The sequence below is a fragment of the Centruroides vittatus genome, unplaced genomic scaffold (genome assembly GCF_030686945.1).
Source record: "Centruroides vittatus isolate TY-2023 unplaced genomic scaffold, ASM3068694v2 contig_10, whole genome shotgun sequence".
NCBI lineage: Eukaryota > Metazoa > Arthropoda > Arachnida > Scorpiones > Buthidae > Centruroides > Centruroides vittatus.
This window is the reverse complement of record NW_027120658.1, coordinates 1,161,845-1,182,918: the sequence shown is the minus strand read 5'-3', so window position 1 is coordinate 1,182,918 and position 21,074 is coordinate 1,161,845. Positions and strand designations below refer to the sequence as shown.

Genomic DNA, 21,074 nt, shown 5'->3' with positions numbered 1-21,074 from the left:
GTGGGGACTCCCCCCCATTTTTTTTCTGCAGACTGTTACTTCCGCCGGGCAGCGCAAGTGCGCAAGATGTTTCCTACGGCGCTTATTTCTCGTGAGTTGTTTTTTCTTCATTTTTCATTACTAACAAGAGAGTGGTGGGGAACCTTCGTCCTAAATAAACATAAACCCCAAACAAAAAGATAATAAAACGGAAATAATAATAAAATAAAAAATAAGGTTCGGACTCAGTTCCTTACAGTGTCACATGGAAGAAATCTTGCAATGCTCACAATGTCCTTAAAAGTGCTTTCTTCACTAATTTACATGGCTGAAGACATGCCAATGATTTCAACAGTTTGCAGTGAATTGGAACTTATTTGAAAAATATCACGTATGTGTAAGTCACTATAAAAATGCAATTGATCTTTCTGAGATAATTTACTCAACTCATTGGCAACCTCAGCACTACAAATGATGGCAAAGAAATTACTTTACTTGATAGCTTTGAAAGAGAAGCTTCAAAATCTCTACTTTCAATCTAAATTCAAGTAACTTGCACTACAGATGTATTAGAGGTTCTTCTCTTTGAAAGAATGATGTATATTATGAGAAAATTTCTGTTGAAAATTCCTTTTATGAAAATTGAAGTACTGCAAACAAAATAGCCTAATGTCAAGTGCTTTTTACAGAAGTGTTTGTTTTACTTGAGCAGTGGGAGGGCCTGACATACCATGATGCAGCATCAATGTGTTGAGCATTTTATAAATCTTTGTTTGGGCTTCATAGCTTTCCCATTGAGTGGGCCATCTATAAACTGGCACAGTAGGTTTTGATGCATCTTCACTCAGTTCACTTAACAATTTCAGATACATGTTGTGAATAATATGAATCGTACATCTTTAAAAAGTCATAAAACTTTTTTGTTAGGATCGGATAGTCCAAATGTTATCATCAAAAGTTTTGTGCAGTGACAGGTTGGCATCATTGATGACCTTAATAATGTGTTCATGCGATATGTCTCATCCAAGAAAACATGTAGTTGTGTGTAGAGAGGTCGCCAAATGTGGTCGACGCGGGTGAAAATAGGGCACGAGAATAAAAATTACCTTAGAAAATAACACAGTACTTACACTAAAATAATTCTATTGTTTAACATATTTCAAAATTTTATCTGTACCCAAATTTGAAATAAAATTAGCAAGAACTATTATTATGAACAAAATGAAACAATGACATTGTAATACAAATGATCAGAAATTGTTTTCTTTGTGCATGTTGAAGAGTTAAAAATATGATTTAAAATGATTTAAAAATACCAAATTAATAAATTTGCAATCATCAATTTCAAAGTGACTAGGTATTTTATTGATGATTTCAAAAATGTTACTTCTCATTCATTTGTGGGAAGAAAATTCCTGTTATTAATGGAGTTGAGTATAGAAAAAATATTTCAATCAATTCTGCACTGATTTCCTAACAGTCTGTGGATACTACAAAAAAGCGAGTGACTCTGAGGCCTGCATGTACAATCTGCATGCCTTACCACAAAATTATGTTTACAATATGGAATAAATTGTTCATTGCATTTTTTAAATACATGAAAAGTATTATTTTAAATATCTATCCTGAAAATGATCTATCAAATAAATTTATTCTGCATAGTTATTCTAAGTATATATAAAACAGAAATGCAATGTTCTGTTAATTAAGAGAGAATTGTTAGCTTCATTCTATTAATGCAAGCTTCTACCCCTCTTGTATCTGTAATTCATATATGTTAGTTTTAAACTTTTTGGAAATAACAAACGTACTAATGAAAAGGCCATGCAAACAGCAACTGTTAACAAATTAGTATTAAACCATTTAACTCTTTTGAAAATAATTGTGGAAGTCATAGATAGATTACCAAAGGCTATCTTTTTTTAAAATTTTGGGGAAATCAATTCCATACTGTTTTCTTACTATTAAGAGAGCAATCTGATATGTATTTATGACAAAACTATAATTTTATATACCATACGTGCTTATTTTCTACATAATGCACTTTGCTGAATATTAAAATAAATTTACCATTAAATGTTCACTAGAAGCATTTATTTATTGTATAACAGCTAATTAAAAATTATTCATTTTAAGATAATATTATGTAAAGACTAAAAGTACAATTGCCATTAACCTGTGGTGTATGCTAGATTATCACATCCAGTTACTGTATACATGACATGATCCCTGTATGAAATATCAGCCAGCATTAATCAAGCACATAGCATTATTTCATACAGGGATCATAATTGGGTTCTCCAGGGCCTGGCAATTGTTCATTGTTTGCTAGATGAAAAAAGTGCAATGAGTAAATCTGTGATTTGAAAACATCTTTAAAAACCATATAGTGGATTGGGACAATGTAGTTGTCCAGTATGATGCAATTGCTTTTTTTTCACCAAACCCATATTCAAGATGCAGACCAGAAAAGCCTTCATTTCAGGCACAGTACTTTTCTCCAATTTTGTAGTATTTTGGGAAACATCTGATACATAAAAAATTGCACCAAGTAAGAAATTATAACAATTTAGCAACAGTCAAATTTCTTTCTTTGGTGTTTCTTTGGTAAGGATAAGCTTGATACTTTCCAGAAAAATGCCAAAAACATTAATACAGGTAAAAATCTTGTGAGCACTGCTTCAAAATGCCAAGCTCATCTTTACCAAAGGAAAATTTATAAGAAAAAAATATGATTGTCATCTAAATTGTCATAATTGTTTTACTTGGTGCAATTTTTTTTACATCTCAGATGTTTTTGTTTGGTTAATGATTGTGATATTACATCAAGACTTATGATGATGATGTACTGTACAGTTCAGTTGGCATTCAGCAATGTGATGACCACTAGGGTTTCTCAAATGGGATCCGGGGATCCCGGTTGTTTTTTTAACCCAGGAAATCCCACAAATTTCTTATTTTGTGTTAAGGTTGAGGAACTTTTGTAAATAGAAATATATTCTGACAGTTTATGAATTAATTATACTTTGTATTTATTAATTTTTTTTTAATTTTTCCTTGTTATGGCATGTCACAGAACTCTGAAAATTCTTTATTTGTCTGAACCTGTAATATATGGAATAATTGTGCTTATGCTGTCTTAATTTTTAACCCTGCCCAGTAGCTTCAATAACTGCATAGCTGTAACGCCAGGTTGTGCAAATTGGGCAAGGATACAAACAAGTATGGAGTTTTTCTTCATAAACCTAATTATTAAAGCCAAACAAATTGCCAAATTATTGGGCTATAAGCTGATGCTGCTATTAAAGCAGCTGAGGCAGACAAATCAAGAATACTAGAATGCTTTATAAAATCATCTTATAAAAATTTACAATAATATTTTGTATCAAGTTTTATTTAAATCACAAAAATTACCTTTTAAGTTCATTTTTTAAAAATTTCAACTCAATTCAAAGCATTTTTGTTGTTGTTGTATGCAGTTTCCAGCAAACTTTTATGTAGAAATTTTCACAAATAGAAAAAATTTATTATTCAAAGGTAATTTTTAATATACAGTAAAGCATCATTTATCCAAATCAATTGAGGACTGGAGTTGTTCAGATAACCGATTATGTACGAAAAAATATATTAACCTATCCGATGTTGAAATTTTTCTCTGTTGTGTGTCGCTTCGTGTTGAATTTTCGTCGATTTTAAGCCTAACGAAAATTTTTATAATGATAATCAAGACTATTGTATCGTTAAAAAGTATTTCGTATCGTTAAAAATATATTGAAAAATATAAAAACAAAAAAATTATACTTTAGAAGGTAATCTAGTATCAAAAACGTTCAATTCAGCACGACACAGTCTGACTGGAAAGCTTTTGGTTAACTGACGTTACAGTTAACTGGCTTTCAGATAAACGACGCTCTACTGTATATCTTACACAGCATTATTATGATTTTTGGAGGTTGCAGAACGTATTAAATTACTTGAAATCAGATGATATAATTATTTTTCATTTTTTAAAGATAATTTGTATATCTTAAAAATAATTAATTCTATCCCGGGAAGGAGTTCACTTTTATCCCGAAAGACCAGGAAATGAGAAACCCTAATGACCACAGACCAAAAAGTTTTAATTTGCATAAATTTGGGCTTTTGTTATTCTGGATGATATTTTTAATGAAAATTATTTGTTTCAATGTAATTTTATCCTTACAAGTGTAAAAATAAAATAACTCAATAGGAACTCCTGTGAACTTTGACATGTTGATCCAGAAGTTTTGTCAGGACCTCACCAATAATGGAAAAGGCTCGAGTTTAAAATTTGAGCTTTCTAGACCCAGTAGTTTTTTCTGTAGTGTAGGATGAAGAAAATACAGCTTTTTTTGGCAATTTTTGCACTTTTCAATTGCTTATGTTTCAGCAACCCGTTTGCAGACTACCTAAGAAAACAACAATCTTTCAAACAAGTTATTCAGAATTACCATACACCTTTCGGCAGGTCAAGAAAATAACCTCCAAAGTCAATAACTCCGATTATATGTACGTACAGGAGTCAGTCGACAACTTTTTCACTTGGTGAGGATTTACCGTCACAATTCTTGATCTCTTTTGACCAGAAATAAACAGTCTTAACCTAGGAGCCATTTTCTACCAGTAGTAACAAAAAGAAAAGATTTCAAATACAACCAACCTTTCAACTGATTCTATTCTGTTATCCTATGAAACTGATTCATTGTTCACTGTAGTGTCCAATATCATTGGATCAGCATTCTTCTCCTACTATTTGTAGGATAAATTTTATCACAGTGGAGAGGGTCTAATAACAAAAAATGATGATCGACTAAAAGTAAAAAGTTAACAAAAACTATGACTCCTCTAGTTTAGATAATTGGGGCAATCTAATGATCATGCATATATGGACTTGCTTATAATTTATTATAGAAGTTTTTGTATACATTCTTATAATGCATTTATCTTCAGAAAATAAAGTGAAAATTCCTTTGGTTGTGAATCTCTGATTAATGGAGATAAAAGAGATTATAATTCTTGATTAAAAAAAATGCTTTTTCTTAACTTTCTTAATATTGATGGATTACATACAAGTATATAATCCACATGCCTTTTCTATTGAGGCTCTAAATTGCACCTGCTGTGCATTTTGTATCTCTTCTTTTAGCTCCTAATAAATGTATATTCATAAAAAACTTAGGTATTTATAAATAATAGCTTTTTTCTTTTTATTAAACCTATAATTTTATAAAAAGATGAATAATTTTAAAGGCTTTATGTTCTAAATCAGGGGTGAGCAACCTTTTTAATCAATGGGCCAATTAAATTTTAAAATTTTTTGGCAGGCCGCACATAAAGAAACACTTATTAATAATTTACAAAACTTTATTTATAATAAACATTAGAATAAAAAAATATAAAATTTAAAAAAAAGTAAAGATTTTATATACAAATTTTAATGCAAAATAAAAACAAACAAGAAAAGAACAGAAAAACGAATTTACTTGAAATTTTTAATGAGAAATTTGGCACTGTTTTTTCGATACAAGCTGATCAATATCAGCCGGAATTGATGAGGTAGCTACACGTACGCAGCTTTCTAATCGTGCATCACTCAGTCTTGATTAATTTCATGGTTGAAAATAATTGTTCGCAAACATACGTACTTCCGAACAAAGACATCATTTGCTTTGCATTTTTCATCAAAAGCAGAAATTTCTCAGGGCTCACATAAGATTTATAAAAATTTTCGATGGTTACTGAGAAAAATACATTTTTTAAATCGGTATTATTCTGCATGTCACTCACTTCCATTTGAAAGTCTTCGGGAACTGTATCCACATCGATATTAAATGGCGAGGAAAACATTTTCATGGAAACCGCTGTCTTCTCAGCTTTGAACATTTGGAATCGTAATTGAAATTCGTTGATTAAAATGTCTATATATTGTGCGTATTTTTGAGAAGTAGTAACTTTTTTTTTTAAATGTGGAAAGTGAGACACATTATTCTGCAAAAGATGCTGTTTCCACAATTTTAATTTGCGCTCAAAACCCCGAATTTTATCATACAAATTGTGAATAAACTGTCCTTTGCCTTGAAGTTCCACATTAAGATCATTGAGATGCTGAGTCATGTTGATAAGAAACCCAAAATCGCACATCCATTCTTTATTACCAAAATGAGGAAAGTCATATCCCTTCATATCCAAGAACAATTGTATTTAGCTTTTTAAGTTGTATACTCTTTTTAGCATTGCACCTCTACTAAACCAACGTACTTCGGTATTAAAAACCGTGTCGCCATATTCGCCAGGAATTCTTTAAATTCATGGGGATTTAACGCGCGCGACTTTATAAAATTGATCAGTTTAATTATTGGTACTGTGACATTTGGCAAACTCAATCTTTTCGCACACAAATTTTCCTGGTGAATGATGCAGTGGTTAACGAATATTTCCCTTCCTGTGACCTTCTTAATGTCTTGAAATAGCCTTCCCGATACTCCTACCTCCATGCTTGACATTGCTCGTGCTCCATCTGTCGATATACCAATAATCTTTTCTAATAAAATTGAAAAATTTTCCAACACAGACTTTAGTTCATCGTACAGGTCTTTGCCGGTTGTAGTCCCTTGCATTGGAATCAGTGAACACAATTCTTCGGTAATATTAAACTTGGTGTCAATACCACGTATAAATATAGCCAGTTGTGCTGTATCGCTAATATCGCAACTCTCATCAAGTGCCAAAGAACAGTATTCGAATTTTGCAATGCGTTCACGAAGCGTTGTTGCTATGTTCTTGGACAAGTCTTCAATTCTCCTTGCAATGGTGAATCTTGATAAACTAATGTTTGAAATAATATTAATTTTATCAGGAAATGCTATTTCTGCAACAGCAGTCAGACATTCTTTTATCATCTCTCCATCCGCAAAGGGTTTCATTTTTTTTTGCCAGTATTTGACTGTCAACAAAACTTACCTTTACTGCCGTATTTGATAAAATAGCTTGATTTTTAAAAATAGCCTGTTGATTTCCTAAGTTTTTCTCCATTTGATTAAACTTATCTATCCGGAGTTGTCCTGTTAAGTTTTTATATTGTTGTTCATGTTTTGTATCGTAATGCCTTTTTATGTTATATTCTTTTAATGTCGACACAGTCTCTGAGCATATTAAGCATACAGCTTTATCTTTGACGAAAGTGAAAAAATAATCAAATTTCCACTTTTCTTGGAAATGCCTGTGCTCATCCGCAACCTTCCGTTTTTTTGTTTGCTTTTCCGACATGCTATTATGGATTAAAAATATGAAAGTTAAAAAAATCTGTAGGAAAACTTAATTTTGAATAAAAAAAACTCTAATATTACCTTTTTGACAATAATATTGCACTCACGCCTTTCAAGAAACACAAGAATTGCTAAAATTGCTAGTTAACAGCTTACCAGTCTGACTGATTGTGTGACAGAAGCAAACACAAACAAGCACAGACGCGGCGCGTTCGTATTGCATGTTTAAACAAGTCGCCGACAAGTGAGTAACTCGTCACAAAAAATTGTTTCGGTTTAGTATGTACTACCATTTTATTATAATTAATTTTATAACAATATATTGATGAGAGAAAGTCGATAAAATAAATTTAATTTTAGAAATGCTTGGCGGGCCGCATAAACATGTTTAACGGGCCGCAAGCGGCCCGCGTGTTGCTCATACCTGCTCTAAAATTATTAAGTTTAGAGCATAAAGACTTTATTTTCTTTAGAACAGTTTTAAACTTAATATTAGCCAATATTATTCAAACACACTAGTTACTTTCCTGGCTGTCATGTTCGACCCAAAAAAGGAAAAATTTTGTATGTTGAGATATTAAACAAGATGGGGTAAAGATTAAGAAATTTGGCATGGTAACTTATATGTAGGGGGCATTGATGCTGTTAAAGTTTGAGAGGATCCTGTGTCGTATCTGGAGAGAGGTCGAACCGAATGAAGAATTTTTTATAACTAGTATTTACAATTTTTTTAAAAAACTTGTCACCCCTCTCAAAATTAAAAACTATTATAACATGGCAAAAAGAAATTAATTATTATAAAAAATTTTTTATATTAAATCTCATAAAATTGTGTATGGAATCATCTGTTATTTAATTCCATTTTTTTCATAATGCATCTCTAATTATTGATATTGGATGATATAAAATTATTATCTATATATATAAACGAGACAAGTTAATAATAATAATAATAATAATAATAACTCTCCCGTGGTCACCACCTGGTCGTGGTGGGAGAGCCCAGTAATTTTACTGATCCATAGGGCAATGCAGGCTGGAGCATAAGCTCCTGGTAGGGACACCCATGCCAGTAAGGTCTATGGGGAGAAATGAAGCTAAGAGTGACCACACCCACATTCTGTGGAGATATTCATCATGGTAATAACTAGATCAAAGTGTGATACCGGCTCGGACGTCGCCCGGGTTAACAAGGTCCGCGTTCGTGGGTTAGGCAGAGGCTCACGTTCGAAAAATAGGTCACAGTCTCCCTTGGTTACCGGTGGCGAAAGCAGCACCGGCCCAAGCATGGCTACTGCAATGCCCTCAACAGATGTGAGGAACCAACCCAGCCTTGGTGTTTCTGTGGCAATGCATCCACAGACCACAAAGGCTGGAAAACCACGCCAACGGATGAAATGGACAGTAGAAATGAACGAGTTTATCATCCGTACTTACTACACCATCACAAAACTCGAAACAAACATGACAGCATACAGACAACAACTACACCATAGATTCACACAACAGTATCCTCATCTCACTGTCACCGAACAAAGGGTTGTTGATCAAAAAAGAACAATTATACACAACAACCTTATTCCACAAACAACACTTGAACTTATCAAACAACAGGTTGCTGATCAAATACATCAACAGACAGAAACATCTAACATTAATGAAGATCATGTAACCTGTCAGGATAATCCAGCAACAAGCATTGATAATAACACACATACAACAATTACCACTAATGATACTACAGACACTTCCTCATCCATCACTGATAACATAGACATGGATTTAGTTAATACGCTCTCACTTATATTTCAGGAAACACTCACTAAATATACAGGTACAGATCCCACACAAAGACCACGAATACCAAAAATCAACACGTCGAAGGAAGTAGGAAAAACACTAAATTATGTAAACACTCACTTACTACCACACTACATTCATTTAATTTCTACACTCGCAGACATTCATACATTAGTTTATGCTGGGGCAGTCACAGTAGTGACACACCATGGACTGAAAGTACAATCACAGACAAATACACAGAAAACACAATTCTATCACAAGCCTGCCTGGCAGAGAAGAATAGAAACACAAATAAATGACATTAGACAGCAATTAGGCAGGCTGACACAATACACTAAAAACAACATAACACCCAAATTAAGGAAACAGCTCAAAAACATTTTCAAGAAAATAAAAACACACACAAAACATGAACATCACAACACACGCATTACAGAATACATTGATACACTAAAACAAAACTTGCTGCCAAAGCACGTAGACTCAAACGATACAAAACATGTACACTACGAAAACAACAAAATAAATTATTTACAAACAATGAAAAACTCTTTTACAGACAAATTAATAACAAAGCAAACACTGATACACAGCACAGTGGCACACCAACAGAAGAAGAACTCACAACATATTGGTCTTCTCTTTGGTCCAGTGCTGTCACGCACAATGCTGAAGCAGGCTGGATCGAGGAGGAGAACAGAAACTTGCACAACATACCAACTATGCCCTGTGCTGAAATAAACATACATGATTTCCAATACACTGTTAACAGAACACACAACTGGAAGACACCTGGTGTAGACAACATTCACAATTTCTGGTACAAAAAGTTTACATCACTGCACCAGGAACTAGCTAAACATCTAACACACATCATCATCAATCCACAAGACATGCCAAATTTTCTTACTCAGGGCATCACCTACATGAAACCTAAAAACAACAATACCACAGACCCCACACAATACAGACCAATTACATGTCTTCCAACACTCTACAAATTATTGACATCCTGTATTGCAAACAAAATATACAAACATGTTGAAGAACACGACATTCTAACAGAACAACAAAAAGGTTGTCGTAGAAACCACAGGGGATGCAAAGAACAGTTACTCATAGATTCAGTCATTCTACGGCAAGCACACAAACAACACAGAAACATACACATGGCATATATAGACTACAGAAAAGCATTCGACAGTGTTCCACACAGTTGGCTGCTACATATCTCTACACATGTACAAAATACATCCATCACTCATTGCATTCTTTCAAAACACTATGCAGCACTGGAGAACAACACTACATCTCAGGGCCCATAACACTTCCATACAAACAAACCAAATTTTTATTAGGCGAGGAATTTTTCAAGGAGATTCCTTGAGTCCTCTCTGGTTCTGCTTAGCCCTGAACCCATTATCCAACATGTTAAACAACACGCAATATGGTTACAATATCAGACACAAAAAAACAACACAGTTTACACTGTCACATCTTATGTACATGGATGACATAAAACTTTATGCATCCACACAAAAACAACTTCATCAACTCCTACAAATCACACATTCATACACCAAGGACATACAAATGGAATTTGGCCTAGATAAATGCAAAACAGTTCACATAGAAAAAGGAATCCTGAAGAAAGAAGATTTTGCACTTGGAAATGGAGACATTATTGAATCCATGGAAGAGGGCGAGTTCTACAAGTATTTAGGATTCCAACAGGCCAAACTAACAGAACATACACAAATAAAGCAAAGATTAATTAAAGAATACCAAAGTAGGTTAAATGCTATTCTCAGAACACAGTTAAATGCAAAACACACAGTTAAAGCAATAAACACATATGTCATCCCAGTACTCACATATTCTTTTGGAGTTATACATTGGACTCACACAGATCTTGAGCAACTCCAAAGGAAAACAAGAACAACACTTACTAAGCATAAACAACATCATCCTAAATCCGCCACAGAAAGATTAACCCTTCCACGTAAAGATGGCGGACGTGGCCTGATTGACATAGTTAACCTTCACTACAAACAAATACAGTCACTGCGAGAGTTTTTCTACAAAAAACAAGAAACATCACAATTACATAAAGCAGTAACTCTAGCAGACTCAAATAACACACCATTAAACTTACACTCACATCATATGGACACAACACAACATATAAAAAGCATAGACACCATTAAGCAATCGTGGGCTCAAAAGGCACTCCATGGCAGGCATCCTTATGATCTGGCCCAGGATTTTGTTGACAAAACTGCGTCAAACAGCTGGTTAGCTCGGGGATGCCTCTTTGGGGAGACAGAAGGATTCATGATTGCCATACAGGATCAGGTCATAAATACTAAAAACTACAGAAAACACATACTCAAAGATGCAACACTCACGAATGACATGTGCAGAAAATGTCACATCATGCCAGAAACTATACAACACATCACCTCTGGTTGCAAGCTCTTGGCACAGACAGATTATTTACACAGACATAATCAAGTAGCAAATATAATACACCAAGAGCTTGCAAAGAAACACAAATTAGTAGACATCCACGAACCATACTACAAATACATTCCACAGACAGTATTGGAAAACAACACGCACAAAATGTACTACGACAGAGCTATAATCACAGATAAAACAATATACCACAACAGACCAGACATCACACTCATTGACAAACACAATAAAATCACATACATTATAGACATATCCATTCCAAACACTCACAATATACAAAACGCATGCACTGAAAAAATTAGCAAGTACACAGAACTCGCCCAGGAAATAAGGCATCTGTGGAGGATGGATAGGGTGCTTATTGTACCTGTTGTTCTCTCCTCTACAGGTGTCATACCACACACACTACACAAAAGCCTGGGCACATTAGAATTGAATAGAAACACATACATCACACTACAGAAGGCCACTATATTGAATACATGTCATATTGTGAGAAAGTTCCTGAATACAGACACACACACTGATACACTTCTTTAATTTCTGTTTTGGTTACTATGCCTTGACTTTGGTCCGGCATAGTACACAGCCACCGGTGTTAACCGAGTATATCTCACTTAACCCAACATAATAATAATAATAATTAGCGCAGAACCCAAATGGTTAGGAGTTGAAAGTTGGTACACAGTTAGGGTACGTCATGAGGACGCACACTGAGAAGGGATTTTTCGAAATTCCTCCCCAGGGGAGAGGGACAGGATTAAGGCTTAACACTTTCATCAACAATGGAAGTGTTAAGAGAAAGTGACGTGCAAGACGCAGATGCAGTTTTTTCGCTTTTGTGGGAAATCGAACATATTTTTAGACCCATCTAAAAATTCTCTAATTAGTCTGGAAACAGGGGTCCCAATTCTTGCATTCTGTGAAAAAGGGTAAGGTTGACTATAACGTAATAATCTTCATTTTCTCTAAAACGGTTAGGAGTTGAAAGTTGAAATTCGGTACACAGGGTACCAAATTTAAGTAACAATGGAAGTGTTAAACAACAATGGAGAACAAGAGAAAGCGACGTGCAAGATTTACGGGCTCTGGAGGAAAAAAAAAGGAAAAAGAGTAAATTTGAATATTGAATATATTCTAGCATATTAAACAGATTAGTTCGGTTTTTCTCGGCTTTTCTTCTTTAGAACATTCGATGAAAATCGAACTATATAATCAGAACACGTCGTGAAAATCGAAAGAATATTAGAATAAATATTTCTAAAGAAAAGTCGAATTTGAAAATAGAATAGTTTGTTGATGAAATTACTTTTTTTTTTTTTGGTCATCATAACGTAATAATCTTAATCTTCGCTATCGTTACTTTTGCCCGAGCAACGCCGGGCCTACCTGCTAGTTGTTTTAATAATAGTTCGTATAAAAATTATAAAATAAAATTAGTTCTTAATTTAATTTTTTAAATTAATAAAATATAATAGAAATGTAAATCATCATCAACTTCATCTTTTATTATGACATATGACAGTAATTTTCATGTCACTTTTAAAATTATGGCATTCAAAGAGATTCCATACATAATTTAAAAAACATACGGAGACTCTATGAACCTCGATTGCTTTTCAATTTCAGAATCGACATTAATGCGCGTCTTTTATCCAAAGAACTAAATTTCTCTTTTCTTAACAGGTTCCGTGTCTCATCACAGGTCCGGAAAGCCCTCGACAATAACAGTTTCCTTAAAACAATGTTTGGAACCACTATTAAAAATACAAGAGGAAACAAATCAGACTTTACAAAGTATCAACAATCACTTGGAGTCGGTTATGGCCCAACAACACAGAATTCAGGAACAACTTGCACAGCGAAATGATATCAGTATTATCATTATTTTTATGGCTATACAGCTTTTATTCCATTGGCTGTTGTGAATCATGTACAGTGCCTGACAGATACTTGTTTTTTTATATATGCACTATATTAAACTGCCAATTCCATGACAAAAATGTGACGTTTTCAAAAATATAAAGATTAAAAAAATTTGTTAATGCTAGACAAACCAGTTTTGGATAACTTTTTGGCCATCAGTTTAAGCATATCCAGTCTTTTAATAAGATAGATTTATATTTGAATTAAGAATGCAACTGTTATTACTCCTTATAGCATACATTTATGCTATATTTACATTTCTCATCTAGCATTTGCCAAACGAATAAGAAGCAAATGTATGTAAGGAAAATATCCGCCTATTGAATATCGCTTAGACTGGCTCGGAAACAATGCGCCGAAATTAAACAAGAAACCAAAGTTATTTGTTATTTGATATACAATAGTGTAAATAATATTGTGTTAAAAATATGTACATAACAGAGGAATATATACTGTATGTTAGATTTTACAATGTTATGTTAAATTGTTTAGAAATATAATATAAACTATAAAATATCCTATTTTGTTTAGAAAGAATTCTTGAGATCTATAAATATGCATGTTGAGATAACTGCACTTCATTATTTTAAAATTATTTTGAATTGAAAAGTTATATCTAATTATTTACGAAGTTTTTCGAGGGTCACAAATTAAACAATTACCTAATAAAAGAAAATTAAAAATGAATTCAGATCGTCAGCTAAAGTTATTATAAATGCAATATTTATATTAAAAAATACTTTATGCATTTCAAATATTAAAACAGCTGAAACAAGAATGAAAACGTTAAACTATTTTATTAAATAATAATAATAAAATCAAAATTTTGGTTGCTATTTTTATTATATTTTATTTTATTTTCACTTTTTTCTTACATTTAATTGTTAAAAGGGACACAATGAAGTCTGCGGGACCATACCATTGTTTTCTGTAATGTATGCATTTTGTTTACGGTAGAGCATTCTTTAATCCAAAAATAATTTGAAAAGTTTGTAAATAACATAAAAAGTAAATTGTATCATTATATTAAATCAATTCATTAGAGTTAATACATATATTTATTATGTATTTATTGAAAAAAATGTTAAAATTTTCTTAAATTGTACTCTACTGCATAACAAAATATATAACTAATTTGTTGAAAGTTTTAAGATGGTTTATCCAATTTATAAAATTAAACTTCCCAAAGAATGGTCCTCTTTTAGTAGTTCTATGTTATGTGTATTTAATAAAAAATGAATATTTACATATTGATATTCTAATGTGTTTTATTTCAATTTTACTTTGTTTTAAAATCAGGCTGTTAAATTTACCTATGCATTTGTATAATTATATTGAATAATTTAATTTTTTACACACGAATGAATTTTTGATGTAAGAATGAAGCCTACATATATTTATAATAGTAGGAGTGTATGTATCAATTGAAATTTATGTACATTAAAAAAAAAAGAGATTATATAAAGATTAGTTTGTTTGCCAGTTTACTACTACCTATTATTTCGAAATGTATCGACGAGATCTTATTGCCAACGAGTCCGCCCACGTTACAGTACGACTAGAAAAATAAAAAGCATTAACCATCTCGATTCGTCCGTGTGCATTTGATCGAGTGTTAGCAAGTTGTTTTCCTACATAAAATACTACATAATACTTTGTCATCGTCAGAATATGGTAACTTAATGTTTCAAATTGATGATATTTATCAGTTTTTGTGGTGTGTATGTTTTGCGTCAGTTTGAAAAGCAGTCTCTCAAGAATTACAAAGAGATAATTTATTAGTTGACTTTTCGATAGAGGTCAAACAATAGTTTCTGACAAAGTCAATAAATATGATAATGTAAAGTGTGAAGCGCGATAGGAATACACAGACACGTGAATTCAATTAAAACAAATTTAATTTCGCGATTAATAATATATACAAATAAGTTCTTTGTGGATTCCCTCAGTCCAACTTCTCTTGTTGTCCGATTGTAACAATAAAACCCGCGCGATTCTTAACTAACTTAAACCTAAAAGGATAGAAAAGTATAAAAGTAGGAAGTGAGAAGAATTGATAGGATAGTGGGGTACCCTTGTTCTCGCTGAACTCCGATTCCGGCTGGTGGTTTATTCTGCGTATCTCTGGGTTCGTCAACGTTGTAAAAATACCTTTTAGGATAATTTCTTGTCAGTGTCTTTGACTCTACGGTCCGGATCCTCACCTCACGGCTCTCTATTCGGCCCTCGTAGAATTCCGTCTCACGAGCTCGCCGTTCTCGTCCGTGCTTCCTCGTGTCCGGCCGGAGAAAAAGTGACTCTTCGATGACCCAGATTTTACTCGTCCTCCACTCGAACTCTTTGTTCCACACGACCCCCTGGTGGGTGGGGAGTGGGAAGCCCGCGTTCCCAGAAGCCAGAACAATGGACAAAGGAAATTAGAAAGAAGGGTTAAGAAGGAGAGAAAATTATTAAAACTAATTAAATCTAAAATTCATATGTACAAAAATATGGCGTACAGCCACAATAAATACATAAAAAGATTTTTATCTGTATGGATACATTCTACATTCTGATGCTTTCTGCTAATTTAAATTAAAAAGCTTGAAAGTTCATTAATATTTAAACAGGGATAGTTTCTTTATAGTAAGTACCTAAAATGAATATGGCGATTGTTTTGACAAAAACATGTTAATAAATTACAGTACTTTAGTAGAAAATGAGGGGAAACTAACAGTAATGTTCAACAGAAAAATTTAGAAAAAGATTGCATTTTCTAATTTACTTAAAAATCTGAAATTTCTCTGATCTGTAATTTGTTATTTTACAAATATTTAGATAAAATATCAGTACATTTTAATTTAGAAAGAACAAACATTTTGGAAACAGTTATATAAAGTAACTGTTTCCATGTATTTGTGTACGCTCACTACATTTTTCACAAGGTTTTTTTCCAGTTTATTTGGCATATGTAATGAAACTTAAGATGCTTTTCCCATTTTTCTTAAACAAAAATGAGAAATGAAAATCACGTTTGTCAAATTAGGCTCTTCATTATCTTTGCAATTTCGGTCAAGGATTATGTCACGGTGTTATTTATGGTTACTGAACAGGAGAAAATTACGGCATCTGCCATTTACCCCGGCAGCCCTAATGTGCTTACTAACAAATCAGAGAGTAATTCCAAGGGAAATTGAATAGGGCAATGTTTCAACCAGGCAGACTGCATCTAGGAATGACATTAGGGGCCGTCCATAAATTACGCAAGGGCGATTTCCATCATTCTAGACCCCCACCCACCCCTGTGTAAGAAACCGTAATATTTTCTTTGATCCCCCCCTTCCCTATCTTACCTAATATTTAAGCATAATTTTATAGAAAGATTTTAACAAAAATAACTTTTTTTAATGAAACCCTAAAAACCTTAGGTCCAAAATATATATTAATTAGTTAATTAATATGTACTATTATTTATAAAAGACTATGTGAACAAATTTAAAAATATAAAAATTTAATGAATTCGAATGAACAATTTATTTTAAGAACTTTATTTTTTTAATTATTAACAATTTTTTTATCATCATCATCATTAATCAACATGATTATTATCATTTTTATATTAATTTTAATTTTCACAAAAGGACACAAAATACTTTGACAGATTGACTAACACGTGTAAACAGAAATGTCATACAAAATAAAAAGAGAGAATAGAAACCACATTCCATTGCCATATTAATTGTGTGTCATCTGCTTCCTCCATGGATAACCATGCAGACATTAATATCTACACAGATGGATCCAAAAGTCCCCTTCATGTCTGTTCAAGTATCTATATCTTCCTCCAAACTGACATATTTTGCCCAAAATATGTTAGAAGGTACAGATATACCTCCATCAAGCTGAAGAAGATGCTGTCTACCAAGCTGTTCAGTGGGCCACTTCACTACCAAACAAAACTCTGTCTATCAACATTTACAGTGATTCTTAGTCTGTCCTAAAAGCTCTATTAAATCCCAATTGCAATAGCAATAAAATCACATATATCCATCATTATATTAAAAATCTTGTAAATAAGATAACTTTTATGTTTGTTTGTGGCCACACTGGCATACTAAGAAATGAAAAAGCCAACTTTGAGGCTATGTCAGCTGCAAAGGACTACACTCACATCCCTCTCTCATGCAGCAGCCTTAAAAATTATATTTATTACAATGCTATGCAAAAGTGGAATCAACAATGGTTGAATATCAGAATAACAAGACTTTATTTTCCTAGTGTTGAATGCAGGTTCTCATCACCACTTAGAGATTTAATGTTTGCTACTGCTCAACTACTTACTGAGCATGTATAACCGGGCAGAAACTGCCTCTTTGTTCTACAGAAAACCTAGACACCATCGACCATATGATCTATTATTGTCCAATTTACGATCAAGATAGACTTATTCTGAAATTAGAAATCTTTATGCTTGGTTTCAGGTGGCCATATCCATTCGATAAGCTTGTTCAGAAGCCACTGTTTGATTCTTTTTACAATGTTAAAAAAAATATGGACGATAAGACTTTTATAATTTCTAGTTTTCATTTTAGTTTTCACTAAAAACCGAATACTAATTTATGTTTACTTTGTATCATGTATTTTGGTTTATGTATTCTTAGTGTTATACACCCATAGGAGAATGCACTTATTCAAATAAAAAAAAATAAAAAAAAGAGAGACAACTACACAGCCTTTCTCCCATGATAAAAAATGTGTCTGCTAGCGTTGTTATTCTATTATGTTACACTTGATGGCATTAGTACAACGAGCGTTCTTAATAGAAACCGCCAAATTGAAAACTCCACCACTCAACGAGATCAAAAAATAAGAATATTACGTAAGACAAGATCTATTACCCCCTACCTTTGAGTAAGAAATTGTAAGAAATCCTTCACCCCCACCCACCCCAAAATACTTTACGTAATTTATGGACAGCGCCTTATGGTATCTCAGTACACTGTTTGTTAACAACCTTTTCTCCATAGAACTGAAAAAAAGATGCAATACAGTAGAACATCGATTATCCGACCCCCGATTAATCGACTTATCGGTTAACTGACCGCGTTCTAGTCGGGAAATTCAAATGTCTGCTAGTGATGTGGCGCTACTATATTTGGTTATGTCTTGGCTACTTTAATATTATTTTTGTTAAATTTTTGCATGTTTTAGCTGGCAGCACTGGCTCGACCATGAAAGGGAGGCTAGTATTTAAACCAGGCCTAATACACTATACTAATAATGTATTTTTTCATACTTTTCGAGTTATCCGACCAACCCCAGTCCCCAATTAAGTCGGATAATCGATGCTCTACTGTACTAGAATACTGAAATAGATGGTGAAAGAAAGATGGCTTCAGGTAATCAATGTGAGACATAGAAGGAAATTTGGATACAGGAGCTGAAGCTAATTAGTCAGAAATATTTCCTAATGATTTAAGACTTGTCATTTTCGAACGATGTCATTCTGATATTCGAGCAAAAAGTAATTTTCTAATTGGTGAAATGTTGTCATCCAACATTGATTTTTGTCATCACTTGTATAGATTGTCAGACTATTATAGGGCTGCCTACCTAGTGGGTCTAGTAAAAAGATTATTTTCAGTCAATTGTTAAGGGGTGGGCCTATCTCATGATGATGATTCATATTTACCTGCTAGACAACAAAGTCCCACGAATAGAACTTGGTTGATTACCGGGTAAATGCGAAACATCTGTTAACAAAAATATAGATGTGCATTGAAAAATTCCACTCATGCTGTTTAATGGGTATAAAAGAGAGCTTGAAAGTATGGAATCCTTAAAAGATCATAAAGTGAATAAACTTATCTCTCTTTTCACAATAATGACAAAGTCATTATGATTTTTCTAGATACAAGAAATTTGAATACATCAATGAAAGATGTCATGTTCTGCTTCCAACTGTTGAAGAAATAAGATCTAAATTAGTGGTGCTAAATATTTCTCAATTCTAGATGCTCAGTCCAGATTTTGGATGATAAAATTAAATGAGAACACTACTGAAGGGTGTATTGAAAGTAGTTAACAGAAGAGTCCAATTCCTGCATCTCCTTACAGAGTATGAAGTATTGCGTGCTCCAGAAATTTTTCATGGAGTCATGATATATCATGATTCCTTGAATGTTTGAAAACATATCTTGATGACATACTAATTTATAGTCATCCTGGAAGATCATAACAAAATTCTACAAGTAGTTCTAGAAAAAGCATGTAAATCTAATTTAAAATTTATTAATAATAAAGAAAAATGTCATTTTCTTCATCGGTACATCCTTACTAGAGTCATTTATTAAGATAAGTTGGTTAAGATTAAGATTGGTTGACTCAACCAATATTCATGCATTTACTATGTAGTGATAACCCTACTTATATCTGCTTGCTCCTGATTTCAGATGATCAGAATGGAAAATCACTAGATTCTGTTAGTACCTTGTGATGAAGGAAATCATCTGTGAGAAATAAGACATAACATTAACAACTCAGAAACCAAGAAAGATCTTTGTAAGATGATATGAACAGTTGTGTGATATAGAGACACCTTTAAAACTCAGAAACCAAGCATTTCCAGCCATTTTTTTACTGTCTACACTTGAACTTATTCCTGAGATTATGGTGTGTATTTCTAAGATACCCTTGTATAGAAAGACAAATTTCGCAGAATTTCTAATTCTACATAATCCAGTTAATTTACCATAGTACAGAGTTGGTATGGATTTTTTTTCATTATAATAATGACAATTATTTACTAGTCAATGACTATTTTTCAAAATATTTTGAAACATTCCATCAATTTCAGCATTGCCAATACACTCATACAGTCTAAAAGCAATCTTTTTGTGACAGGTAATTCCTTTAATTTTTGTTTTTGACAATGGTCTGCCTTTAAACTTGAAATAATTTAAAATTTTCTTAAAAAGTTGGGATATAACTCAAAATGCAGCAAGTCCACACTGTCCTAAGAGCAATATGTTTTTGAACAGGATACTGGAACAATACAAAAAACTTTTCAATATATGTCAAGATTGAGCACAGTTTTTAAACTTTCTGTCAGTGAGAATGTCTTGAAGCCAAAAGCCATAAATACTGATTACTACAGAAAAAGTATATATATTCTTAAAGACAGCCAAGGAGAAAATATAAAAGATATAAATGCCTTTCCTACGTAGCAATAATTGCATGTAGACATGTACTGAATCTTCATGTTTTAACTATGCAAATGCAGAGCCAGTTTTAACTTTAGGCAAATCTAGGTGTTTCAAATTTATTTTATTCAGGTTTATTTTTAAAAATTACAGTTTGAACACAAAAGAAATTGAGCACAAATCAAGTATATATATAACCAGTTAGATAAATAAAAGGCTGAATTGTGGAAAGAAAGAAAAATGGATCCTTTAGAGAACTTTTCCATATTAAAATTCATTTTTTAAAAATAGAATATTGTGTCATGTCTTCCAGTTCTACTTATGTGAATGCTAATTCATAAGTAGAACTGGATGTTTTAAAGGATGTTTTACTGGATATTTTAAAGGTAAGAATTTTATGAATTTATATTTTAAAAAAAAT

General features: G+C 32.7%; 1 protein-coding gene across 6 annotated transcripts in view; it reads left to right on the top strand.

Moving 5' to 3' along the window:
- The window catches only part of Orp8 (Oxysterol-binding protein-related protein 8), a 113,584-nt gene extending 98,527 nt beyond the window's left edge, over nucleotides 1-15,057 (top strand). For all 6 annotated transcript variants that reach the window (XM_067265718.1, XM_067265669.1, XM_067265959.1 and 3 more), the window contains one exon: nucleotides 13,233-15,057. In XM_067265718.1, the coding sequence (XP_067121819.1) occupies nucleotides 13,233-13,474 (242 nt within the window). In that variant the 3' untranslated portion in view covers nucleotides 13,475-15,057. The remainder of the gene's footprint in view (nucleotides 1-13,232) is intronic.
- The last annotated feature ends 6,017 nt before the right edge of the window (nucleotides 15,058-21,074 follow it).